At 47.7% G+C, this 27,891-nt stretch overlaps 1 protein-coding gene across 4 annotated transcripts in view; it reads left to right on the top strand.

The window, feature by feature from the left end:
* SAP130 (Sin3A associated protein 130) overlaps nt 1-27,891 on the top strand; it is an 862,033-nt gene that overhangs the window by 279,324 nt on the left and 554,818 nt on the right. For all 4 annotated transcript variants that reach the window (XM_085634456.1, XM_085634459.1, XM_085634457.1 and 1 more), the window contains one exon: nt 7,278-7,379. In XM_085634456.1, the coding sequence (XP_085490582.1) occupies nt 7,278-7,379 (102 nt within the window). The remainder of the gene's footprint in view (nt 1-7,277; nt 7,380-27,891) is intronic.

Below are 27,891 nucleotides of genomic sequence, written 5' to 3'. Positions count from 1 at the left end.
CGGCAGTAGAGACCGGTGTAGCAGGTCGGTGAACCACCACTGCCGAGGCCATTCCGGAGCAATGAGGATCATCCTGGCCCATGACTGCGACAGTTTGATCAACACTGTCTGGATCAGGGGAATGGGTGGAAAAGTGTAGAGGGAGCTGTTAGACCAGTTGATCCACAGTGCATTCCCCAGCATCCCCGGTTGGTAAAACCTGGAGGCGAAGTCTCGGCATTTTCTGTTTTCTGCGGTGGCGAACAGATCGTTGTCTGGAGTGCCCCATCTTGCGAAGATGGCTCTTAACATGTGCTATGGCAACAAGTACATAGAGAATTGGGCCCCCTAGGCCTTGTGAAAGGAGGCCCGGCGCCTATTGAACTGGGTGGGTCGCAGGAAATCTCCCTAGCTGTAAACCACTATCGGAGATCTTTAAATGCCAGGATGAATGAACCTCGCCACCAATGTCTAGCAGATCATGAATTTGAGGTAGAATAGGCCATCTTCCACCAGTGGGGAGAACCCTGGCTAGATCCATTTGCGTCTGCTGCGAATACACAATATCAACACCTCTGCACACTGGAGTTCCCAAAAAGCCTCTCTTGGAGACTCATTCCAGAGTGGAGCTCAGGATTGTATGAGTTCCTGCCTCTCTCCTGCCCCGAGGTCTGAAGACTGGCTCAAATCATTATGGCGGCTCCATATTGGGGCAGCAGTATGTGGAACGCAGAACTTCAGGCATGGGCATCTGTCTTCTGATCAGACTGCTGCTTCGTTAGGATCTTCTAGGGTCTTGCAACCACGTCTGCGCAATGTACACCTACATGCATGAAGATTGAGTGGTGACAGTTGACTTCTTTGTATTTTCCTTTTGAGGTGCTGGCTTTCATTCTAGCGGCAGGCATCCATCTTGAAAAATTTTTATATGAAATGCTGGATAAGTTTGTGGCCTGGTGTGAATCCCACCATACAGTTCCATTACAGGCATAGTTGCCAGGTGTGTTGATTTTTGTGCATTCCTTAGCCAGGAAGGACTTTTCGTAGCCACTATTAGTTTTTCATCCCTCTGGACCTTTTTGCATTTACCAGGCCAACTGTTCTTGTTTGAAACATCTGTTGTGATGCGTTTTCTTAAAGGTCTGGTTTGTATATTTCCATATGTCATTTCACAGTAGGAACTAAATGTGGTTCTTACTTTCCTTATGTGTACCCCATTTGAAGATAACTGCAGCTTGTCACCTTATTGAGTGACATGCTCTGTCTTTTCACTCCGTGTACACTACAGTTTTCTCCATACAAACTGGTGTTGTGGACTAGGGCAGCATTTCTGCTAAAGTTGTGACACCCTTTAATGTCGGACAATCCATCACGGTTCCCCATTCTTTGCTCCACCTCTCCTCCTGAAAGCGTTCGGGGGGGGGGAAGATCCACCTCGAAAGAGCCTGAGCTTTTACATTAATCATACCAAGGATCATTGGGTGGATAAGTTCTTTGTGGGGTGTACTCGGGCGAAGAAGGGTAGAGAGATGCAGAAAGGGACTATAAATAAATAGCCCTCTTTAGGGACGTCCACTTCACATCGGCTACGAAACTACCTCTAAAATGTCTGAGGGCTGATTGACCACAGCTGCTACCACTGCTTTGGCATGCGGAATGCCTATGTTCGAGGCATATGAGCTGCAGATCGTACACTGTGCATTAGATAGCCATCTGGTGTTGGGCTCGGATGCTTGCACCTTGTTGTCGTCTTGGAAGAAGTCTTTTGTAGTCACGAGATAGGTGACTCCTCCCTTGGACGATAGTGCGCATGGTCATCGACTCCATCCTCAGATTGTTTTTTTCCGCCATTGGGTTCGGATGTAACTTTTGCGCTCTGGTTCGAAACCTTGTTTTTCAAACTTTTTTCGACGCGCAAGCTCTCTAGAACTCTCCGGTGTTGTCTTCGATCCCGTGATCTTTGACGTGCATCTTAACAACTCTATTCCGGTCGGCGACGCGGGCTGCTGGGCCTATCGACGCCGTTCGGGCCTACAGCTCATGGAAAGGACTCCATTCAAAAAATGCCCCCAGTGTGTAGCGAAATTCCCACACAGTGACCGTCGCAAGGTCTGTAACTTGTGTCTCTCGCCAGAACACAACGAAAACATTTGCCAAGCCTGCGCCTCTTTTCGATCGAAAAAGACCATCGTGATCGCCGGGCCCGACGACACATCATGGCGCAGAGAGAAGCTCCGGCAACAGTGAACATCTTCGACGAAGGCCCAGATGTCCCAGAGGAAAATTCCAAAGACCTGGAAATCGTGTCCGAAGCAGACGACTCAGACGACCACATCACTCCTGGTCAACGAGTGAGTACAACTGCCCCTACCCCCACTCCACCCGAGAAAAAGGTGACCCTGGTCAAGCCTTCGTCTGCTGGCTCCTGTCGAGACAGAAAACATACTTCAGAAGCCCCTCCCTCGGGCCCGGCTCTGAAGATAAAGGACAAGCCTTCCAGTAGCTCGGGACCGAGCAAACCGCATATCCCTGTCCCGAAGACGCCTTCGGCATCAAAGCTGGGAGAGCAACCTACTCCCAAAAAGAAATCGGCTACGACCACTTTGACACCGAAAGAAAAACCTTTGGATCCGAAACCAAACCATTCGGAACCGAAAAAGATTTCAGTCTCCATAGCCAAGCCAAAGGACTCTAAAACACCTCCTAAGGCCTCGGAACACAAATCTCAACCCCGCTCAGAACCGAAAAAGTTGGCGCAGAAAGCGGTTATCCAGGAGGAAGAACTTTTTTGACCAGATCCTGCCGATCCCAAACAGAAAAAACTCCATATTGACCCCAAAACAGGACATCTGCCCGCTGTGCCGCACAAGAAGAGGAAGCTGGACACAACAGACACTCCTGCAGTGTCTGTGAAGAAAAAAGACTGTGCCAATTCACCTATAAGACCCTCTTCTCCTATTCCTCCTACTCTTCCTCCTATACCTCTCTCACCTCCACAGCCTATAACACTTCCACCACATACACCACCACCGCAGGATGATGAGGATTTAGGCGGAGGCAACAATGACCCTTTCACTGACCCTGATAATGATACGTACACACCACAGGATGATTGGGACGATAATGATGACCCAATAGATCCCCCAGACCTCCCAGATCCCCAGCCATATCCAACAAAACCATCTCCCCAGATGACAATATTGTATTTGGGCAGCTTGTAAATAGAGCTGCTATTTACCTTGGGGTTCACATGCATTCAGACCCTGCAGATGAGGATTTCGTTCTAGACACTTTCGAACAGTCACAGAAATCTGTCCAAATACTGCCAATGCTCAAAGGGGTCATTAAACATGCCCCAGACATATTCAAAGACCCAGTGAGAGCTAGAATCCTCAATCCCAGAATTTATAAGAAATACAAACCTGCCCCCGATGATCCCACCTGCATCAAAGGGCAGCTACCCCTAGACTCACTAGTAGCGTCTAACGCTAGAAAACGCGCCAACTCGCAAACCTCCAGTGACACACCACCTCCGGATAAGCAATATAAGTTGCTAGATGCCTCTGGCAAAAGAGTTGCTGCCCAAGCAGCCAATTACTGGCACATAGCTAACACCCAAGCATTACTTGCTAGGTATGATAGGACTCACTATGACTGACTAGAAACCCTATTGCAACATTTACCTGATCAGTACAAGACTCAGACAAATTACTCGATTCAGAAAGGCAAATTAATTATCAATGCCTCAATCAAGTGTGCCCTTGATGCAGCCGACACAGCCTCTAGGTCCATTAACACTAGTGTGCTACTCAGACGACATACCTGGTTACGCATTTCAGGCTTTAAATAGGAGGTACAAACAACTATCCGCAACCAGCCGTTCAATCAGGAACAACTTTTTGGACCGGCTGTAGACTCCACTCTGGAAAAAATGAAAAAGGACACAGAGACTGCTAAATCCATGGGAGCGTTACAGTCTCCATCCACACGTGGTTCCTCTCGTCGCTCCATTTATAGAGGAGCATCCAAAAACAGGGGACAGACACTATCTCCTCTTCTTACAACAACACAACACAAACATCCCCCAACAGAGGATATTTTAGAGGAGGATACAGGGGCAATAACAACAAAAGGAGAAGCCGAGGTAACAATGATACTCGCACCTCCCCCGCTAATAAACAGTGACTTCCCTCCACTCCCCCCAGACCATTCCACTCCGGTCGGAGAAAGGCTCTCACAGTTCCTGCCTGTCTGGAACTCCATCACAACAGACAAGTGGGTAAGACAAATTATCCAGTATGGTTACTGCCTGGAACTTACAGCAACCCCACCCACCATACCACCCAAACAACGTCCAATGTCCACAGAACATCTCACGCTCTTACAACAGGAGGTTCTCTCACTGTTTCAAAAGCAGGCAATAGAACTAGATCCCTAAAGCATCAAGGAACAGGGGTTTACTCGCTGTATTTCTTAATCCCCAAAAAGGACGGCACCCTGAGGCCAATACTCGACCTCAGACCTCTCATTCTTTACATACTCGGTTCATTTCCACATAATCACTCTTCAACAATTCCTCCCACTACTTCAACAAGGTGACTTCCTATCCACCCTAGACCTCAAGGACCTCATATTCCCATTCACCCCGCTCACAGGAAATACCTAAGATTCATGGTGGACGGACAACACTACCAGTTCAAAGTCCTTCCATTCTAGTGTTCACAAAGTGTCTGGCGGTAGTAGCAGCACACTTAAGAAGACAACAAATCCATGTCTTTCCATACCTAGACGACTGGCTGATAAAAGCCAGGTCACACAAACAGTGTGTTCATCACACTTATCAAACCATCCAGCTACTACTCGACTTGGGATTCGCAGTCAACTACACCAAGTCACATCTTAAGCCCTCCCACATACATCAATATCTAGTGGCCACAATAGACACCTCCAGAGCTCTGGCATATCCCACATACATCAATATCTAGGGGCCACAATAGACACCTCCAGAGCTCTGGCATATCCCACTCCAGCCAGGATAGCCAGTATGCAAGCCCTAATCACCAAATTTCAACAACAGCACTCCCTCCCAGCAAGGGTATTCATGCAACTCATAGGAATGATAGCCTCTTGCATCTTTATCATACCTCATGCAAGACTTCAAATGCGCCCCTTACAGGAATGCCTAGCACAACTTACAGATTTGGTGTTAGTGGACAGCTGCACACATCGCTCTCTGTAGTGGTGGAACACACGAAACCTGTCCAAAGGGCGTCCGTTCCTCGAGCCGTTTTCACAGATCGTGTCAACAGCAGACACATCACTCACCGGTTGGGGAGCCCATCTACTAAAACATACAATTCAAGGCAAATGGACCACTCAACAGAAAGTGGTCCATATCAATCACCTGGAATTACTAGCAATATTTCTAGCACTGAAATCATTCCAAGTACATCTACAGCACAAGACTGTCCTAGTCCGGATGGACAACATGACAGCCATGTATTACATACAAAAATATGGGAGCAGGGGTCCCAGCTCGCACAAAGCATTTGGAGATGGGCCATTCCACAAAACATATACCTGCTTGCAGAACACCTTCCAGGAGTTCACAATCAGATTGCGGAACTGCTAAGTCGGCAGACACCGCAGATACATGTATGGGAACTTCATCCCCAAATTCCCCAACCATTTTTTCAAATGTGGGGTCAACCAGAAATAGATCTGTTCGCAGCAAACGCAAAATGCCCAGCCTTCGCCGCCAGATTTCCACACCCGTTGTCCAAAGGCAATGTGATATAGATGAACTGGTCAGGCAGATTTGCGAACGCTTTTCCGCCACTCCCACTAATTCCCCTAGTAGTACACAAGCTCAAGCAACAGTCTCTCAAGATGATCCTGGTGGCTCCCACATGGGCACGCCAGCTGTGGTTCACAACACTACTAGAACTCTCAGTAGTTCCACACCAAAAACTACGCCTCTCCCCAACATTGCTAACGCAGAACCATGGAGAGATAAGACACCCCGACCCAGGTCAGCTGAATCTAGCAATCTGGCTCCTGAAGTCCTAGAGTTCGGTTATCTTAACCTTCCACCGGACTGTATAAATATCATTAAAGAAGCCGGACGCCCTACTACTAGAGCTTGCTATGCTGCAAAATGGAAAAGATTTGCCATCTACTGCAACAACAATCATATTAATCCTCTGGATGTTTCCATCCAGAAGATCATCTGCTACTTGCTACACTTGCAAAGATGTAATATGGCATATTCATCCATACGATTACATCTAGCAGCACTTGCTGCTTATTTACAAAATAGACAACACTTATCACTATTTAGAGTGCCTGCAATTAAAGATTTTATGGAAGGCCTTAAAAGAATAATTCCTCCCACATTACCACCCTCTCCGGTGTGGAATTTAAATATTGTTCTTACCAGGCTCATGGGTCCCCCATTTGAACCTCTAAATAAATGTGAACTTCAGTTCCTCACATGGAAGGTAGCTTTCCTTGTCGCAATTACCTCTCTCAGAAGAGTACGTGAGATTCAGGCTTTAACCATACAAGAACCATTCTTACAAATACATCGTAACAAAGTGGTTCTCAGAACAAATCCAAAATTCCTTCCCAAAGTCATCTCTGCTTTTCATCTTAACCAATCAGTTGAGTTACCAGTGTTTTTCCAAAACCCTGACTCAGTAGCAGAGAGAGCCCTTCACACACTAGACGTTAAAAGGGCACTACTTTATTATATCGATAGGACTAAACCCTTTTGAAAAATAAAACATTCAGTCCTACATAACGTCCTGCTTTTAGCCATTCCAGGTATCTGGAACTGCTTTGGTACCTATTTCCAAGGTGAGGAATCTGCGGTTAGCAGAACAAGTTACTTACCTTCGGTAACGCTCTTTATGGTGGATTCCTTACTGTTCCCCATTCTTTTGAATTATCTGTTTATGCATCCATAACAATCTCCCAATTTATCGATGTGCACATTGTTTCATCAAATCGGATATTTAGCTCTACATCCGATGGCATAGAGAGAGTAAAGATAATATTTAGGAGTTCCAAGTGAATCACTGCATTTAGAAGAGTAATGCAGTACAAGGAATGATTAATCAAACACTAGGATTTATTTTTATGGATCCGTGCTTCTTCTGGGGACTGTTCATGCACACTAGGGAGGGTAACAGTTTCTTTGGTGCAGGAGTTTGTCTGTGATCTGCTTGTGCAATCTTACAATCATTTATGCTTAATTTTAGCCTTCGTTTCAGTTTTTCTCACTCCCTCTCTTGCAGGTTATCAGTAAGAAAGAGCCTGATTCCACCCCAGCCACCAGATGTCAGTTCACGAATGGAAAGTTCCATACGAAGCCCTTCTGTGTCCCCAAGACCTGCTTGGTAAGTGTCATCTTGATTTCGTGCTCTTAGTAAGATGTTATCAACATGCATGGTGAGTACTAGAACTTTCTCTGGTTGTGTGATAGAAGAAGAGTACAGGCAGTGGTTATTAAAATCTGTTTGGGACATGGAACAATGTTGGCCATACCTCCATGAACAAGTGACTGTCCTGAAGACAGCAAACCAGTAGAAAATGATATTGAGAAAGGACTGAGTTATTATGGCTCAAGCTAAGAGTGAGAGAGAATAGGAGGATTTTTTCTGAAAGGAGAAGCTGCTAAAGGAAATATCTGAAAGGGTATCCAACGTTTACCACAAAACTTTTTCCCGACAGGGAATCACAACGCGGTCGTTACAATGACCGCGTTGTGATTCCGCATACCATTACTCCGCAACTCGGAACAAAGAAAGGGGGGGGGGGTTGGATTTAAAATCCAACACCTTCCCTAGTGTCCGCACAGACTGAAGTTGGAATAGTAAATTATACTATTCCGACATCCAGCGCCCCCCCCTCCGCAAGTCGTTGTTCCGACTTGCGGAGTAATGGTATGCAGAATCACAACTGCGGGTAAAAAGACTGCGGGATGACAACATAGATTCACCTGAAAGTGACCGCTTGTAAGCTGGATGTTTGAAAAGGACAGTGCATATAGTGGGGTGACTGGCATTATGAATCAGTTAAAGTTTCATACGATGCATATAATTATCTATAGGTTAGTCCAGGTAAACATCATCTAAATAAACCTGATCATGTTGATGTTGACTTTACTAATGGATACTTCTAACATCAGTTTCCTGACCTTTATGGATCAAATATTTTTTATTTTTTAGGTCTTGCTGAGTCAGCGCGCATGCGCTGCTCGGAGAGACTTTAGTAAGGGCTTTAAAAAATGCTACCGCCGGCTACAGCTTGCAGTGCATGTGCGCGCGCTTCAGCAGAGGCGCCATATGGCATGATTACTGCTGCGCGCGCACTACTCGCGCACATGCTCTGCAAGCTGTGGCCGGCGGTAGCATTTTTAGCTTGCTAATCGTGGCACCGGTGCTTTACTTTTAACATTAAAAGTAAAGCACCGGTGCCGCGATTATAGCAAAAGCAAAGAAATAGAAACAAACATCTGTTTCTTTACTTTTGCTATAATCGCGGCACCCGCGCTTTACTTTTAATGTTAAAAGTAAAGCGCCGGTGCCACGATTATAACATCAGCGCCCCCTGAGCCTGCTGTAGCCTGTTCAGATGTGTCCACTTCACACGAGCCGTGCCTTCCACTCGACTCACATTCTTCCTCAAAACCAGCCCCCACATGCTCAACAGAAAAGATGTTACAAAGTTGTACCGGTAACGTAGGCTGCACTATGAGGGGCATAGAAACATTATCACAAGGGTTTTCAAAGGCACTCAGACCAAAACAGTTACCTTGTAGCGGAGCCGAACCAGCTGTGAGGAAGTCCATTACCTAATTCTCACTTCCCATTTCCTTAGGGGCCAGGTCAGCAGAAACTGTTACAACTGCAAAGAGAGGAAATTCAGCTCCTGTTGCTCCAGCCACACTCTGCACCGCATTTAGCAGTACAAGCATTGGCATAGCCAATAGGTCTCGCCTTTGGGACCTTATAAGTGTTTAGCCATGCAACAGTTGCGTAACTAAGATTGCTGGCCTGATCACTTGCAATGTCTAGCAATGAAACTAGACATCACAGGGGCACATCTGCTCATGCAGAGGTGCCCTCACATCTAATATAATGCACCCTGCTTAAGGGCTCTAAGACCTGCTGTAGGGGTGACTTACATATAGTATATGCAGTGTACATTGCATGGCACACAGGGAGTGTGCAATGTCGTGTTTTCAGAATGGTTTGTTGTGCCCATGAGTGGTACCCAGTTCCTCCTCCCATCTCTTCTGCTCTAGAGATTTGCCAACCTGTCTCATGTGTTACACTCGGACATACACAAATTCCTAATTCAGTTTCTCTTTTGGTCCAGAGCCACCTTTCACTTGTTGCCAGAAATCTACAAACAGTCTGATATCGTCATACGTGACCAGTGTCTAATCTGGAGGTACTTCAGTCACCCTTCTTCCTAGATTCAAAAGTCTCTTTTTATCTGTTTATAAATATACAGTAGTACCTGATCATACAAGTCCCCTGCACTCTGCCATGCATTGGTATCGCCTGATGTGACAGGAGAAATCTGGATTACCATTAATAGTCATGAGTGGTGAGGGTATTATAGGGCGCCCCCTTGCAATGCTACTGCTTCCCAGGCAGCCAAGGTGGCCCTGGTAATCGGGGGAAGCGTATAAAACCCCATGGGCAGTGTTTCAATGGTAACTAAGCAAATGTCCATATTTTTGTCCCAGCTATTGTCTAATTAGAAGAACTCCAAAGCTGGGTCATCTGGTAATACTAAACCAGTTTTAAAACTCCCTTAAAGGTAAATGCCTGATTGTAACCCAATGGGCAAAGCCTTTAGCACCCCTGTAAGACCCTAATTAATGGTAACCCGAAGACATCGGTACTTATTAGGGTCCCTTAGGAACACAGCAGGTATTATGCCACCCTAAGGGACCCTAACACAAACTGCATGCAGACTGCCATTACAGGCTGCATCAAAAGGTGCAAACCATTCTGAAAACACGACATTGCACACTCCCTGTGTGCCATGCAATGTACACTGCATATACTATATGTAAGTCACCCCTACAGCAGGTCTTAGAGCCCTTAAGCAGGGTGCATTATATTAGATGTGCCCCTGTGATGTCTAGTTTCTTTGCTAGACCATGCAAGTGATCAGGCAGCAATCTTACGTACATGTACTTGGCTGTAGTCCTCTAGTGTTGGCTTACTGGTATCGTCCTGCCTGTCACCACAGACTATTTTCTGATTTAGGTGAGAGCCCGCGCTCTGAGGTCAGAAACAATACCTACTCAGTCAGAAGGTGATCACACCGCTCCAGCAGTATTGCTAGTGAATTATCAGGTCAAGGCCACACACTTCAAAGCCTCAGCCACCTTTGGAAAAAAAAAAAAGTGTATTGTATGATTGTAAAGGTTTTAATTAACTGCACAATAAATTCAAATTCAATTCGATATGCAACAATGGCTGCCCCACAGACCTGAGGAACACCATCCCCTGCCCTATGATCTATTTCGCTCCAGAGCAGGCTGGAAATTAGATAGTCAGTAGGCATGTTGCATGTTCAGGCTAGTCACATCTCTAAGGTGGGCCACCTCAGGTGGACAGCCAAGTAAGGGTCTCAACATTTTTGATTTGGTGAAACTAGGAACTCTGAGTCAGGATTATGCTAATTTTCCCCAGGAAGTGGTCATATAGGGGGTGTAATTACCCCAGGGGTAAGTAGCCCAATTGCTACTACCCTACACTCTGTAAAAGCCCCTAAATTTAGTATTTCGGGGTCCATCTGGCACCAGGAGTTAAAATTTGTCTACTTTGGAACTGAAGGACTAAGGCGAGCTGACATTGCAAGAACTGTGGACCAGCTCCGAACTATCACCAAACCCTGCCTGTCTGGCTGCACTTGTCCCAACAATTGCAAAGACCCGCCTCGCCCAGAAGCTTTGCATCTGGAGGACCAATCTGATAGAGACTGCTAGCCGCAGATTCCTTAACGTAGAATTATTCTCAGGCGTGAGACTGGATCCGGAATTTTTTTTGCCACAGCATCTCTGCGCGCCGGGGGGCGGCACCACGTGACTCCACCCTGACGTTTCCGCGGACGTGACGTCCGCGAAGTCACGTTAGTCCCAACCCGGCGCGCTGACATCAGATTCCTTCTTTTCCGCATGCAACGTGGATCCAGAGTGAGTTCCTTTGACCTGTTTTCAGGCCTTCTTTCAACGCCTTTGCGTTGGGAACAGTGTGCAATGCCTTCGGGTTTCAAGACGTGTGCTTCGTGTACGCATCAGATGTCGGCGACAGACCCTCACCCTATTTGTATGTGGTGTTTGGGCGAGCACCATGATTCTACGGAGTGCGACGCTTGTCAGCATCTCAAGCCGAAGTCCTGGCACGCGCGCCGAATGAAAGTGCTTTCGACCCGCTTGTCCAGATCGGTCTCGTCACAGCGTCCGTCCCCTACCTCGGAAGGGTCCAGCAGCCGCTGATTCCGGCTGCGTCATCGTCCTTCACCGAGGCCCCACGGGCGTCGCTCGCCCGCCGGTAAGTCCTACAGCTTGCCATCGAGGCCCTGTCATCGTTCAGCAGAGGGCGCAGGTTCCTCTCGGGACGTGCGCCCTCGCCTGTCGCCAACCTGTCCGCCGTTTCCTGGCATTGGGGCGACAAGGGCCCAAATGAAGGCCTACGCTACGGCTCTGCAGGCTTCTTTGGGCCCCCCCTCCCCTTCCTGAGTCGTCCGCGGATCCCTCGCCATGCGCGTGCCCTTCTGCGAAATCGCCCCTGGCGCCGACTAGTTCGGCTTCAGGTTCCGGAGGTGTGGTGTTGTTGGGGTGCGGCCCTACGGGGTTCCCCTCTTTGACCCACGGCGTCCCTGCCTCGCCACAAAACTCTGCGAGGTTCCCTGTGGTGTCGCAGGAGGTCGCCGGGACTCGCGGTTCGTCCCCGAGTCCCCCTCGGTCCTCCAGGCAGGCAGCTGTCTTACCGGAGGCCGAGCTGACGGCTTTCCGCCGCAGACTGCTTTCCTCCCCAGCCCTTGCGGCGATGCGGGTGGAGGCCGGGACCCGGGGCGCCTCCCAGAGTCCCTCACAGTCCTCTGCGCAGGCGGCTGCCTCGTCTGAGGTCGAGCCGGCGCGTTTTCGGCGCCTTTCATTAGCCGCTTCGGCTCCGCCCCCGCCCTTTTCTCCTATGAGGCACGTGGTGGTGGTCGGCTCGGCACCCCTGGTGGTTACTTCGGCGCCGATCACGGACACACCGGTGCCCATGGTAGACTCCACTGCGCCGTCCCGATGTCGGATCGTCGACTCTTCTCCGGATGTCCCTTCCTCTCCGGAGGTTTGTCATCTCCTTGTCTCCTCTTCACCGGAGACTGGACGCCGCATCGTTGCCTTTTCCCTGGCGACTTCCAGGGCGGGTTCTACGCCGTCTCTGTGGCCACAGCCCCCGGACCCGCTGTTCCGCACCTCGCTGTTGGTTGCCCCGCAGGCTTCTCCGGAGACCCCTCAGGCCCCTCAATCGTCCATGGGTCTTCCATCCTTCAGGGGCTGGCCGTTTCTTCCTCCAGCTGGGCTCGGGGACGGGTGGCTTAGTTTGCAGCCTTTGCCCACATAAGAGTTGCTCTCTCCCCCACGACGCCCTACGGAGGCGAGTGTAGCCTTTGTCTGGACCATTTCCACTGGCATTTTACAAATGGGCAACCCGGTCGCTCCACTCCCCACGGACCATTTGTTGGAGGTTCTCCACCAAGGCTCTGGTGGAGGGGAGCTGCTTCTTCCATTTGAAGCTTTGCTCCACAACTCTTCTGGGGGCCTGGGGGCATCCCGCTACTGGGGATCTGGTGTCTCAGCCGCTCCGCCACCATCCTGCCCCGCACGATCCAGTCTGTCTTTTTTTCCCACCCGTCTGCACAGGGCCCTGTCCTGCAGACTGCTTTTCCTTCCTTGCCTTCAGTGTTGCTCCCTCCGTCACATGAGAACCGGTGGTTGGACTCCTGGGGGCGTAACATTTTCGCTTCCACTAGTGCTGCTCTGCGCGCGCTCAACACACTTTGTGTGTTGGCAAGGGCTACCTCCGACCTCTGGGATTCCGCAGAGTTCCTTCTGTCTCATACCTCCCACGAAGGTGTCTGCTCTGATCTGCGGCACCATGTGCTGGTTGGTCGGGAGTTAGCTGCATGTTTCTGATTCTCTCTCCCGCGCTATGGCGAGTTCTGTGGCCCTCCGCCTCCATGCTTGGTTGCAGGATAGCATCTTTTCGGAGAATATTCAGGAGCGTCTTGTTAACCTGCCTTTTGATGGGATTCTTTTGTTTAACACCCACGCTGACTCTGCCATTCAACGACTCCTTGCGGGGCTCCGTCCTCCTCCCCCTCCATAAGCTTCAGCTTGTCGGTCCTTAGGTGCCTTATGGTAGGCGTTTCTCCCACCTTTTTCTTTGGGCCTAGTGTTTCGGTTGGCCCGTCTATGTGCTGTGTGTGGCTTGGAATGCCTTCAGGGTCCTTAAGTTGGCCCCTCTGTACTTTTGGCTGCTGGTTCAGCCCTTCAACTTTTGTGGTGTGTGTTTTTGGGCTGTTAGTGAAGCCGTATTGGTCCTCAGTTTGGACCATCTGTGTATTTTTTTTTGGATGATTGGTAAGCTGCCTGTGGTGCTACCCACAGGTCTTTTATGTTCTTGACCTCTGCTGCGGGTTTCCCTAAGAGGGGTTCCCCTGTTTTGTGTGGGGACTTGTAGGCTATTGTATAGCTCTGTCCTAAGCTGGGTGGGTGTGGATACGTTCTCGGGTTCCTCGCGTTTCCTGGCGTCGCTGTATACCGCTTGGTGCAGTCTCTTTTTTTTCTTCCGCCATAGTGCAGCTTGCGCTCCTCCAGGTTCTGTCCTGCTCAGTATCCGATGGTTTTTCTATCCTTCTATTCCAGGTTCTTGAGCCAGTCTTGGATAGGAAGGTGGTTGCTTCTTGTAGCGAACTGTATTAGTTCTGTTTTGACCGGGTTCAGTTTTAAGTGGTTTGTGCTAAACCAGGATTGGATCTTTTTTAGTGTGACCTGGAGGTGTTGGATGTCACTGGGAGATTTTATTTTTTAGTACAGTTGAGTGTCGTCCGCATATAGGTGATATTTAACTCCTGCTTGTTTCAAAATGATTGTAAGGAGTTCCATGAAGAGATTGAAGAGGGCAGGGGAGAGAATCGAGCCTTGGGGGACCCCAAGTTTGACTCGTGTTTGCTTCGAGAGACAGGAGTTGATTTTAATTTCTAGCGAGCAGTGCTGAAGGTAGGAAGCGAACCATTTTAGTTCTATGCCATTGATGCCAGAACGGCCCTTCAAAGTCTCAAGAAAAGCTGGATGACTGATCGTGTCGAAATCCGCAGATTGGTCAATAAGGATGAGAAGACAGGCTTCACCATCATCTAAGGCTCTGTGGATATTGTCTGAAATATTAAGCATGGCAGAGGTTAAAGTTAGATAGAACCTTTCTCTTTATTTGTGGTAGAGTGATTGAGCAGTAAGGCAGTATCAGAGGACAGTGTTAAGCATTTGATGTACACCCTCAGTCAGCAAATGAATTCACACACTGTCAGTCAATAAACTTTATTCGGTTTTTGTTTATAAAACCATAAAAGTTACACAAATACAATACATAGAGACAATAAAATATTAACACTATTAAAAAACAAACTCCGTTACCATAGTGTTAATAATCTAAAAACATGTCTGAAAGAGTAGACTCTACATGTCCATAAAGTGCCTAGATTCCATAGATAATTTTTAAAACCCTACAATAAAAATGATACAATCATCCTTCAACAATTGGAGGTACATAAGAGCTGGTCTGACTTGGTTAAAATTCATTTTCTTTAAAATAGGAACTAAAAATTCCCTCCTGGGGACTTCATACAAATTACAAAAAAACAAAGTGCAGCAAATCCTGAGGAGACGTGCCGTCGCAGCCACAGGACACTAGCACTTGACCTCTGGATGCCCTCTTAGGTCTTGCTAACAGGAGGTGGAAAAGGTTCATCCGAAACCTGGTTAAAAGAAACTTTTCATGCGTCGATAGGGACCCCATAAGATATGGTTCTGTCAATGGTGTCGATTTAAGCTGTAAGTATGCCCGGACACTCGGTTTCTGACCCGCTACTGTATCTCGATCTGCTTGCCTTCGGCTCAGAAAGGCGGCCTTAATTAATTCCACATCCTTTCTTCCAATAACATCTGGTTTAAGAAATAAGATGCCCTGCCCAATCCATTCGAACCCTCTTTTAATATAGTTAAGCCAGGGAATACGAGCCATATTATCTAGGGACAGGCATTCTTTTAAGATCGAGTGAGTGAGGATTAGGTCTTCATTTAGCTAACACTTTAGCCAGAAAATCAAAGGACGTAAGGCAAGAGTGTCACATAGGTAAGGGACACCCAGTTCCTCGTGTACCGCCATATTAGAGGTTCCTCGCGGGACACATTAATCTCTTTAAAAACCCATTTTCCACTACCTGAAGGGGTTCTGTTGCAGTGTATCCCCAAATCTCACTGCCATAGGATGCTATGGCTAAACGTTTAGCTTGGTACACCTGCAACATAGCTCCAGTTGGTTTTTTTCCCACTTTTGAGGCAAAAGTAAAAATTGCGGCATTGGCCCCAACCAGATCCCCTTTTTTGTTCTACATTAATGGGTCCCATTTATGTTGATCGTCAAATAGGACCCCTAAATAAGAAAAAACATTTGTATGGGGAATCTTATTACTACTTCTGAACTGGAAGCTCCTCTTCGTGCACTTCCCCACCTTCATGACATAGGACTTTGAGTTATTAATAGACCAGCCCCGTTCTGACATGAAGCCCGAGAACGCATCCAGGAGAGCTTGTAAACCCAGTTCAGTTCTAGATAATAGGAAGGCGTCATCTGCGTAAAGCAAAATGGGGAATCCCCGCCGTCCTACATAGGGGAAATCAGCTCCAGTTGCCCTCAACACATTTTCTAATTCATTAATATAAAGATTGAATAAAAAAGGTGCCAGAATGCAACCCTGTCAGACTCCCTTCTTAATCTCGAAGTCCCTTGTTACCTGCAGATCTTGTGAGTACCTGACGTTAGCTATGGATGATGAATGCAGGTCCTCGAGAAAGTTAACAATGCAGTTTTCCACCCCCTTTGCCCTCATGTACTGCCATAGCTTAGCCTTGTTTACACAGTCAAAAGCGGATGACAAGTCCATGAAGGCAAGGTGGATGGTTCCGGGATGTGCTACAGTGCATTTGCTCAATATCATAAATAAATTAAGGCACTGAGCAACAGTGGAGCGCCCCGGTCGGAAGCCGTACTGGACGTCCGACATTATCTTGTTCTCATCCACCCAGCTTGTTAGTCTCTGTAAAAGGACTCGACCCACCACTTTGCCCACTGAATCGATAAGCGAGATTGGTCTGTAACAGTGAGTACTATTTCTATTGCCCTTTTTAAGTAGCCCAAGACTGAGGACACCCGTTCTTAGCCGCGGCATTAAACAGGGCCTCTAGAATTGGGGCCCAGAACAAGGGCTCTGATTTGAATAAATCTGGGGGGATCCCGTCTGGGCCTGGGGCTTTATTTATAGTTAGCTCTTGAATCACTTTCAGGATCTCACTCCTATCAAAACTTAACATGGCATCCTTCCTATTCTCAGGTTCTCTGCAAATAGGCTCAATCGGACATTCAAACATAGTTTTAAAGTGGCATAACCACTCCTCCTCTGTGATATGAGACACAAGGCCCGCCCCACCGTCCTTATCGAACAGGGGCCCATTCACAACACTCCGAAGTCTGGCACTGTTCCTCAAAGTGCTGGAGTTGATCAGCTCCTTCCAGGCATCGTCCTGCAGGGCTCCCTTGCGTTTACCCAGAGCTAACTTATATTCCCTACGGCAGCCACAGACCTCAGATTGAATTCTCGGTCTTGCTGCCAGAGCTTCTCTCAACCGTTTAGCTGATTTGGAGCAGTGGGCGTCAAACCATCTGGGGCCATGTGACACAGTACCTCTAGCATGAGCACTTAACAATTCCCCCACTGTTTGTGCTATTGCCTCATAGGCGCCAAGTATCTCATTGGGAGTGGACCTTTCAGATATACATAATTTCAGTTCCTGGGCACAGGATGTTTTCACCTTGTTAAAAAAAACTAACGGGAGGCACCTGGGACCATTTTAGTCTGCGCTTTCCATCAGTTGGTTTCAGGGTACCCCTATTTAATACTTCCCCAGTTTTTGTCAATAGTGGGCCCAACATATAGACTGATAAAGGGTTATGGTCACTGAATTCACTATCTGCAATGTTAAAACCATTAAAAAGGGATTGTAGCGACAAAGAAATTAAAATAAAGTCAATGAATGATCCTCTTCCAGTTCCTTTAAATGTTGGTACAGGGACCTTGGTATGAGGGTCAGCTAAAGGCATCGTGACCACCAGGTCTAGTTCATTTAACATATTGTTCAACAATTCCCCTTGAGGGTGGTGATCAAAATGAAAGCCCCTCATGTGGGGACAGCCCACTCCGAGATGCAGGATAATGAAGGGTTACCGCAAGGGTGTATATAAAAATCACCAGAAATCAAAAGGTTACAAAATCTGGGGCCCATAGTTTGTTTTATCATTGCACCCAGATTGGTGATATTACACACCTCATGCGGACGAACCACCGAGTTATCAAAGTTTAAAAATTCCCCATCTAGTGTCTCCCCTGCTAGCTGACAATGCCAAGATGCCCAAGTGTGAGGATGGGGTCACCAGTAACTTACAGTCGACGGCCACCGAAATATAAGTGACTAGATCCACCTAGGTCTGCCACTTGCCGATGGAGTGTCCGGGACAAAGAATGCCTTTTAGCCTTCTAGGAAAAAGTCACAGTCCACCGACCACGTTTCTTGGAGACTAATTATAGTGTATTGCTTCACATAACATACCCACCGAGGATCTAGAAACTTATTAGCCAGCCCAGCGATGTTCCAAGATAAAAAATTATTAGGCCTACAGCCCCTAGAGCCTGAAGAGATGTAACTGCTATTGTGGGTAAACCAGTGATTTAATTTGTTTCTCAGCTGCACATAGTCTTCCGTTGCCCCAACGGGGAGAGGGGGTACATTCCCCAATACCACTATGTATGGGGTAGATTCAGGTGGAAGATCTATAATCGGAAGATTCATTAGCTGGTTATCCCTACCCGCTGGCCCCCTCTCGCTATGGGTCACGGGGGATCCTACTCTGCTCAGGGGCTGGCATAAGATGGCCGGAGTATCTGAACTTCTTGGCCTGGTGCTATTAAGGCTATTCTTATCATGTACCTCACCATTTGCTGCAAACCTTACAGTAGACCCATCCCCTACTCCTTCCCCCACAGCTCTTATGCCCCTCGTGACTGTGTCATCTATGTGTGTGGGAGGGCTAACTGTGGGCATAACTGGAGGATTACAGACTAAAGTCCCCTCCAGCTTGGCCAACCTAGCTTCTGGGCCACTTATTTTTTGAAGCATAGGATCTAGTAAGGTGGACAGCAAAGCTTCTAGCCTGCTCCAAAAATTCCCCTCCTCGATGTTAACAATTAGTTGCTCTGGCGTAATTAGATTCATAGCGGTGGTATTACCCTCATTAGTGACACTTATGGGTGGGACAGATGGTACTTTACCTCCAGGGGTTCCCTGTACGGGTTGTGTTTTTGGTTTTGTAAACCCTCGTCCCTTTCTTTTTGTAGGGAGGGATTCATTAATACAATCTAATTTAGACTTAGCCTTCTGCCCTCTAGTAGTTGTCTTAATTTTCATTGGGGTAGGTTCATGCTCCTGAGAAGAGCAAGAACCGGAGTTTAACATTATGGGTGAGGGTACAAAAAGGGGCGGGCTCAGCCTAGCTGAGGAAGCATCCGGGTTTCGTACCGACAGAGAGTCGGATAGTGCAGGAGTTAGGGAAAGTCTACCTATCGGGGAGTGTGGATCGAGGGATAACCTTCGTTCTGTCATTTGGATTTCATGAATGAGGGCAGATTCAGCCCTCAAAATAAAGGCATCTATTGTGCCAACCACACTTTTCCCTGGGTTTGTTTTCCGTTTACTCATTGTTATCAGTCTGGGGTTCACTATGAGGGATATACCAGACCCTAAAAAAATCAAGATTTGATAGTATTGGCCTGGTGCCTAGATACAGTATACAAAATATGGAATACAGGTACGATGTGCACAGTACAGATCAAAATTAAAACACAAAGTGCTAAAGTGACAAAAGCAAGAGTCGTCAGGGTCTTAGTTATACTCCTCGCAAAGTGCAAGGTGCAGGTTAGCAGCAACAATGAAAACAATTAGTCAGCCAACGGCGCAAAAGTGCAAAGTGCAATGCAAAGTCCAGGCTCAAGGGACAGTTATTAGTCCAAACAATCTTGCAAAGACAGGTTTAGTGGGTAACGGAATAATCGCGCCTTGTCCATCAAGGAAAAGTGCATTGGGGATATACAGGTATCAAAATGTCACCTTAACTACCGGCCAAGTACAGTGGATGATAACACATAGAAAAAGGGACAACAGTACCTGTATAGAGAACCTTAATAACCGGTGAAAAGGGGGGTGGCCCTGCCCTGCCTCTTCCTGGCAATGACGGGCAAGGACGGGCCCGCCCTTGGCCCGGGCGCCGCCAGCGCACGTCCCGCGGTGCGGAGTACCTGCAAGGAAGTGTAGTGCGTGCACTGGCGGTAGTTCAGGAAGCCATTCCCCTCACGGCTGGAATCGAGGGAGATAGGTAGGGAAGATAGCTCGTACCCCTCGCCGCAAGTCTCCTCTTAGTTGCGCGTCCCGCGATGCGGAGTACCTGCAAGCCTCTTAACGCCGAGCCCGGCTGCTCCTGGCGCTCGGCGTGACGTCCCCAGCAGGCGCCTCCACCACAGCCTGCTGGGAAGTGTAGTGCGGGCACCGGCGGTAGTTCAGGAAGTCGTTCCCCCTCCCGGCTGGAATCGAGGGAGATAGGCAGGGAAGATAGCTCGTGCCCCTCGCCGCAAGTCTCCCCTCTTAGTTCACACACTCAAGAACTGAACTCTAGGCCAATTGTTTTTGTATAAAAAATATACTGTTTTATTTTTAGAGCCAAGTAAGCCTGGCTTAGGTAAGCATTAAATACTTTACAGTAATAAGTTGCTGAATGTAGAACAGTTTGAAAATGCAACAGGAATTGTACTCTGTTTGATTTACAGGGGATGCAGTAGGTTGCAATACTTAGCAAATACAGTACATTGAACTGAATAGGCTTTTTCAGTAATTTACAGGTAAGTTACTTTTTATGTTACTTTTCTAACTCAGTGGTGGAGATTCAGCACTGGGACATTTCCTGCAAACAGGTAAGTAAATGCGTTTTGATTATTTGTGTAATTTTTAAATAATTTTAGATTTCAAAATTCCACACTTGAAAACTTTTTGGGAGAATAATTGTCAATATTATCCTATGGAGGAAAAACAGGTTATCGGTTCAAAGGTAGGTTATCGACTGTGGAAGTTAAGGTTCTGGGGATAGACTCAGGGGTCCCCCAGGGTCAGTGATGCACTCTTGTTACACCCTCCGCGGCACTAGGGTGGCCGGGTGCAGTTTGTTAAGGCCCAATGTTATCCAATGGAGGAAAGGGGTTCTCCGGTTGGCGGCTGCTAGCAAACAGGTTACACAGCCGTGGGAGCAAAGCTCCTAGGGTTTCGCTCCGGGCAATTGGGGTAGTAGGTCAGCACAAAAGGTGCACCCTCAGCGGCACGGGGGCAGCCGTGTGCAGAGTGCTGTTTTAGCACCAGACGCCGTTTGCTATGGAGAGACTCCGGTCGAAAGAAGCACTGCAGCCTCGGGGACGAAGATCTTCTGGGTGCGACCACCACTTCGACGGGTAAGTTGGGGTGTCTTGGGTTGGCTAGGCACCGTTGGTTGGGGCACACATGGCCGTGGGTCGTCTGGTGCAGGGGTGACTTTTGGCATTGGAAAGTCTTACCCGCTCTTGTTTGCAGTAGAGAGGATCCTCTGGATTGAGGCTGCAGGCGTCGGCTGGGGTCTTGAGGCTTGTCTGGGATCTCCGGATCTTGGGTCACAATCGATGGGGAGACCTCCTCGTTGTGATTTTCCACTCGAGCTCGGTCCAAGTTCGGCAGCTGCAGAGTGGGCACGGATTTGCAGTGTCGGGCTGGAGCCAGAGGTTGCAGTTGAACAAATCCGGTGTTCACAGGAGAAGCAGTCTTTAGAAGTGAAGGCAGGCAGGTCCTCCGGGGTTTTTGAGGTTGCTGGCTGCAGGACAAACCAGGATTTCGCAGTAGCAGGTTTGAGGGGAGACAGGCCGGTAGGGCTGGGGCCAAGTCAGTGGGCGTCGTCCTCTTGTTAACTCTGCACGGTTCTTCGGTCCTTCTTCCTCGTCGTTTCTGGATCTGAGGAAGCAAGGTTCAGGAGTGCCCCTAAATACTAGATTTAGGGGCTTTACAGGTAGGTAAAAGGCAGGGACCAATGGGTCCCTTCCCTGGGGTGGGTACACTCCCTATTATGCCACCCTCCAGTGGGAGGGGGTCATGTGCCTGTCCCTGGTTGGCTGAGTCCCCCCATCTTCAAGATGGCGTGGACTTAGAGTTGGGCTTCACCTCGCCTCCCCCACCTGAGGGGTGGAGGAGGTGGGCACACCTCTCTTCCTCACTTTTTTTTCCTGCCAGTTGTCCCGCTCAAAGTGGGGGTCAGAACCGGTGGGGACCAGTTGCTGAAAGCAGCAATTGGCCTGGGTAAGCTCACAAAGGTGGCAAGCCTTTGAAGCTCCCCCTTCGTGAACCCTGCATATCCTGGGGGAGGAGGCTTGGCACCTCGTCCCAGGATGTGTGTCGTTTCAGGCCCCAGAGAGCAGCAGGCTCTCGACCCAGGGGGTCCAGAAACCTGTCTGGTGGTGGCAGCTGAAAGCAGCCACTCAGCCTGGACACTAGAGGTGGGTTAGTTTTCAGGGGGCATCTCTGAGATGCTCTGCATTTTTCATTAAATCCCACACTGGCATCAGTGTTGGTTTAATGTGCTGAGAAGTTTGATACCAAACTTCTCAGTTTTCAGTGTAGCCATCATGGTGCTGTGGAGTTCGTAATGACAAACTCCCAGCACCACATACTCTTAATGGCAGCACTGAACTTACAATGTCTTAGAATGGACTTAGACACTGTAGGGGTACAGGGCTTGTGCACCTGTACCCTCACCACTGGTATAGTGCACCCATATAGAGGGGTGACTGATCTATGCCAGGGCAGTGGTTTGTAGGCATGGCAAACAGGGATGTGTGCCATGTCGACTCTTCACTTTGTTCTGCACCAAAACACGCAGCCTGCAAAAGCAGTGTGCAAGTGTAGTGGTACAGGACCTCTAAGGGTGGCGCAGTAACTGCTGCAGCCCTTAGAGGCCTTCTCTGGTCACAGTGCCATGGGTACATGTCGTACCATTTACCAGGGACTGACCTGTGGCCAGAGATGCCAATTGGGTTAGTTTTGGGGAAAGAACACAGGCCCTGGGAACCTGATTGACAGGGACCCAGGGCACATCAAGTAAAAGTGCATCAGTAGTCTGGCAAAAAGTGGGGGGGGGTTACTGCAACAGAAACCCACTTTCCTACAGGCCCCTCTCCCTTCCCCACCCAGATCTCACAGAAGTGACAGTTGGGTCTCTTCTGAGATGGGGTGGCCATCTGGGGGAGGTGGAGATCAGAGGACTTTGGTCTCCGGTGGAAGCCAAGCTCCATATCAACCTATTAGAGCTTCTTGCGATCCGACTGGCACTCAAAGCCTTTGTTTGAGGCATGTGTGCTGTGGAGGCACATGCTTTGCATTCTCCTGCCATCTAGTGGATAATTGCAAGTTGTTTTTCTTCGAAGAAGTTCTTTCCTAGTCACGAGGTACGGTGACTCCTCCTTTTGGTGATAGTGCGCATGGTCATCGACTCCATTTTGGGATTTTTTTTTCCGCCATCCGGTTCAGAGGTATATTGCTGCACTCCGGTTCAAAACTGTTTTCTCTGGTTCCCCTCAATGTGCAATCCACTCTACCTCAACGGTATTGTTTCCGTACGCATTCCCACTTCTCTGCGTACCGTTTTCGATGTCAGAACGAACTTCGATTGGGAAGCTTTGTGGACTCCATTTAAATTATGCCCTCGGTGCCACGAAAAGTATGTGCGCACTGATGCACACGAAGTGTGTAACTTGTGCTTGTCACCTGAGCACAAAGAAGAAAGTTGTGACGCTTGCAGATCATTTCGATCAAAGCAGACTCTTCATGATCGTTGGGCTCGACGTCAGGAGGTGCAGCGTCAAAGCATCGAAGACACGCCAGACATCTTCGGTATAGAATCCGGCCAGGAAGATATCGAGGCATCGGTGGCAGAGGAGGAGTTAGCCTTCTCCGAACAAGACTCTGGCTCGGAATTAGAGATCGACCTTGATGCAGAGGAGCTGACTCAGGGTCAAGGTGACACAAGTAATGAAGATCCCTTGCCCCCACAACTTATCTCCAAAAAACATGAGGCTTCGGCACCAGTTCTGCCTTCTGGTCATGGTTGGCACAGAGACAACATTTCAAATGCCCTGCCTGCGGGCCCGGCACCGAAACCATCGGTCAAGCCTTCAGGCTCAGTACCGAGTCGACCCAAACCCTCCACGGAGCCGAAAGCCTCCGGCTCCAAGCATTAGTTCTGCTCTGAGCCGAAATCAACTGTGCCCAAGACCAAGCAACCTTCGGAGCCAAAACATTCCGCACTGAAAGGTCAGCCTCCTTCTACACCAAAAGCACTGGCACCGAAAACTTCAGCATCAAAACATAGATACCTCTTCGGATAAAAAAATGGACATTATTCCATTAACACCCGATCCAAAGCAAAAGAGACTGTACATCAACCCTGATACTGGTCATATCCACATAAAACCACCTCACAAATGCAAGCTTCAAGAAGAGGAGGACATTTCTTACAAGATCCACTTGAAAAGAAAGACTGTGGCTACAAGTCCTTTCCATTTTCCATCACCCCCCACCTCCAGCACCCCGTCACCTCCTGAGAATCCTTTACAGATAACACCTTAAAATTCTCCTCAATCTCATCATCATCATGATGATGCAGATGATGGGGGAATGCCTATTCCAACAGATCCATGGGTAGATTACACACTAGATCCCCCAGATGACACTGATCCAGACTTGTACCCAACCAAACCATCTCCCCCAAACGACAATGCATCACATCATGAGCTCATTGCCAGGGCTGCACATTACCATAGGGTAGAGCTCCATAAGGAATCGCTGGAAGAGGATTTCTTATTTGATACACTAGCATCCACACATAGGTCATCAGAGTCACTACCAATGCTTAAAGGCATTATGTGGCATGCCTAACTCCTAGAGTGGACAAGAAATATAAAGCCTTTCCTACAGACCCTATCTTTATCAGAGGACAATGGCCCTCAGATTCCCTAGTGGTATCAAATGCATGTAAGAAAGCAAATTCTCAATATGCTCCTCCACCGGATAAGGAGTCTAAACTAATTAACGCCTCTGGCAAGACCATAGCTGCTCAGGCAGCAAACAATTGGCGTATTGCAAATACCCAAGGCCTTTTAGCTAGATATGACAGGGTACACTGGGATGAAATGGAGCAACTTCTCCAATACCTCCCAGAAGAGCATAAAACTAAAGCTCAGGACTTGGGGTAAGCTCATTTCTAATTCCTCTATTTGTTGTGCTTTAGATGCTGCAGACACCTCAGCTAGAGAGATTAACACCAGCATCGTGCTCGGGAGGCATGCCTGGTTTAGGATCTCAGGTTACAAACCTAATGTCCAACAATCCATCCTTAACACACCATTTGATAAGGAACACTTATTTGGCCCTAACGTTGACCAGGCAGTAGAAAAGGTGAAAAATGACACTGAAGTTGCTAAATCTATGGTATCACTTCAGACTGCATCCGCTTGAGGTTCTTTTCATCACTCTTTCTACAGAGGAGGGTCAAAAACAACAATCCCAGATCAGAATACCTCCACTTACAAGGGTAATAACCAGTCCTCTCCCTCCAGAGGATTTTTTGAGGAGATATCGAGGCAACAACTTCAAGGGTAGGGGTAAGGGCAAAACACCTAGGAACTCCCCTTCCCCCAACAAACAGTGACTTGCCTACGCTTCCCCACGATTATACCACAACTGTCGGGGGAAGACTTCACCAATTCCTCCTCATTTGGCAGTCTATAACATCAGACAAATGGGCGCTTGGAGTTATCCAACATGGTTATTGCCTGGCGCTTACCAGCAACCCCCCAAACATTCTGCCACAATCTCACAAATTATATCCGGAACATGTCCACTTGCTAAAACAAGAGGTCCAGTCTCTTTTACTAAAAGCAGCAATAGAGCCAGTTCCAATACAGTACCAGTACTCAGAGGTTTACTCCCTCTACTTTCTCATCCCCAAAAAGGACTGTTCCCTAAGACCTATTTTATATCTGAGAGAGCTAAACTATTACATATGGTCAGATCATTTTCACATGTTAACACTTCAACAAATACTCTCACTTTTACGAATGGCAGACTTTGTCTACTTTACATTTAAAAGACGCATATTCTCATGTTCCAATTCATCCAGCTCATCGCAAATACCTCGAATTTGTGATAGCAGGCAAGCACTATCAGTTCAAGGTGCTTCCCTTCAGAGTGACTACAGCGCCCAGAGTTTTTACAAAATGCATGGCAGTATGCGCTGCTCATCTCAGAAGACAACAAATTCCCGTCTTCCCCTACCTAGACTACTGGTTCATCAAAGCCAACACTCACCAAAACAGTCTGCAGCACACACAGATCACAATAGATCTACTTTATTGACTGGGCTTTACCATCAATGCACAAAAGTCTCACCTGCATCCTTCACAGATGCAATCCTACCTTGGAGCTCCTCTAGACACAGTCAAAGCTCTAGCCTCTCCCAATGTAGCCAGAATATACAATATTCAAGCTACCATTCAACAGTTTCAGCCCAACCAGACATTACCAGCCAGAGTGTTCATGCAACTACTGGGAATGATGGCGTCTTGCATAGCAGTTGTACCCCATGCAAGGCTTCACATGCGCCCCCTACAAGAGTGCTTAGCATGTCAGTGGAATCAACACAGGGTCTATTAACCGATCTTGTGTTGGTAGACAGCCGTACACATCGCTCTCTGCAGTGGTGGAACCCAAAAAAACATATCAGCTGGCCGGCCTTTCATAGACCCTGTTCCACAGATTGTACTCACAGCAGACCCATTTCTAACAGGTTGGGGAGCTCATCTCAAAGAAAATGCCTAAACTTCGGCTCCAGGTACCCATACCCGCAATCAAAGGGCAATGCCCTATGGATGAACTGGTCAGGGATATTTGCCTACACTTTTCCCCCTCTCCCGCTCATTCCATGGGTGGTTTGGAAGCTTAGGCAAACGTCCTTCACACTAATTCTGGTAGCTTCCACACAGACTCGTCAACCATGTTACACCACCCTGTTGGAGCTGTCACTAGTTCCACATCAAAAACTACGCCTGAACTCCAGTCTTCTCACACAGAACCATGGAGAAATCAGACATCCATATCCCAAAGAACTGAATTTAGCTACCGGTTGCTGGAATCATAGAGTTTGGGTACTTAAATTTACCACCGGACTGTATAAAGATTCTAAAAGAAGCAAGAAAGCCTACCACTAGAACTTACTATGCTGCAAAATGGGCAAGATTTGTGGTATATTGCAACAACAACAAAATCGATCCTTTAGATGCTTCTATACAAAACATTATCTGTTATTTGTTACGTTTACAATGAACAGGACTGGCTTACATGTCTATTTGTTTGCACCTTGCAGCTGTAGCTGTGTAGTTACAAAATAGGCAACATCTGTCACTATTCAGAGTTCAAGTAATCGAGACCTTTATGGAAGTTTTAAAAATGGTAATACCACCAAGGATTCCTCCTGCCCCACTCTGGAATCTCAACAATGTCCTCACAAGGCTCAAGGGCCCACATTTTGAACCATTACACAAATGCCCTTTACAGTTCCTCTCATGGAAAGTTGCTTTCCTCATTGCAATCACATCACTGAGGAGAGTTGGTGAGTTACAGGCATTAACGCTAGAAGAATCTTTCTTTCAGCTACAGAAAGACAGGATTGTTCTCCGGACCAACCCCAAATTCCTTCCCAAAGTAGTTTCTGCATTTCATATAAATCAGTCGGTTGAGTTACCAGTTTTCTTTCCTCATCCTGATTCTGTAGCTGAACGCACTCTTCACACGCTTGATGTTAAAAGAGCTTTATTGTACTACATAGATAGAACAAAGGACTTTCGCAAAACATAACGTGTATTTGTAAAGCGCATGTTCACCCATAGGTCTCTTGGCGCTGAATAACAGATGTTTATTGTTACCCAACTCAATGGTACTCATTTTATCGACTTCAGGTGGATAAAAGGCAGAGTGGACCTGCCGGGATTTGAACCTGTGACCATGAGGTCGAACACAGGCCCCTGCAGTGAATGCATTAGTTCACTGAGCCACCAGACCCGGCAGTCCTATTTCTAAATCTAGTATTGCAAGATGGATTGTTAAGTGCATTCAAACATGCTATGCTAAAGCCAAAAGGACTGACTATATCACCTAGAGCGCATTCCACTCTCAAAATAGGGGCTTCTGTAGCCTTTTTAGGTAACATCTCTCTAGCTGACATATGTAAAGCAGCTACATGGTCTACACCACACACGTTTACCAAACACTATTGTGTAGATGTGTTAGCACGATAACAAGCTAATGTAGGCCAAGCAGTACTTAAAACACTATTCCGAACAACTGCAACATCTATAAGTTAGCCACCGCTTTGGGAGTATACT

Source organism: Triturus cristatus, chromosome 11, assembly GCF_964204655.1.
Source record: "Triturus cristatus chromosome 11, aTriCri1.1, whole genome shotgun sequence".
Lineage (NCBI taxonomy): Eukaryota > Metazoa > Chordata > Amphibia > Caudata > Salamandridae > Triturus > Triturus cristatus.
The sequence above is the reverse complement of the archived record's forward strand: the minus strand, read 5'-3'. Positions and strand labels throughout refer to the sequence as shown.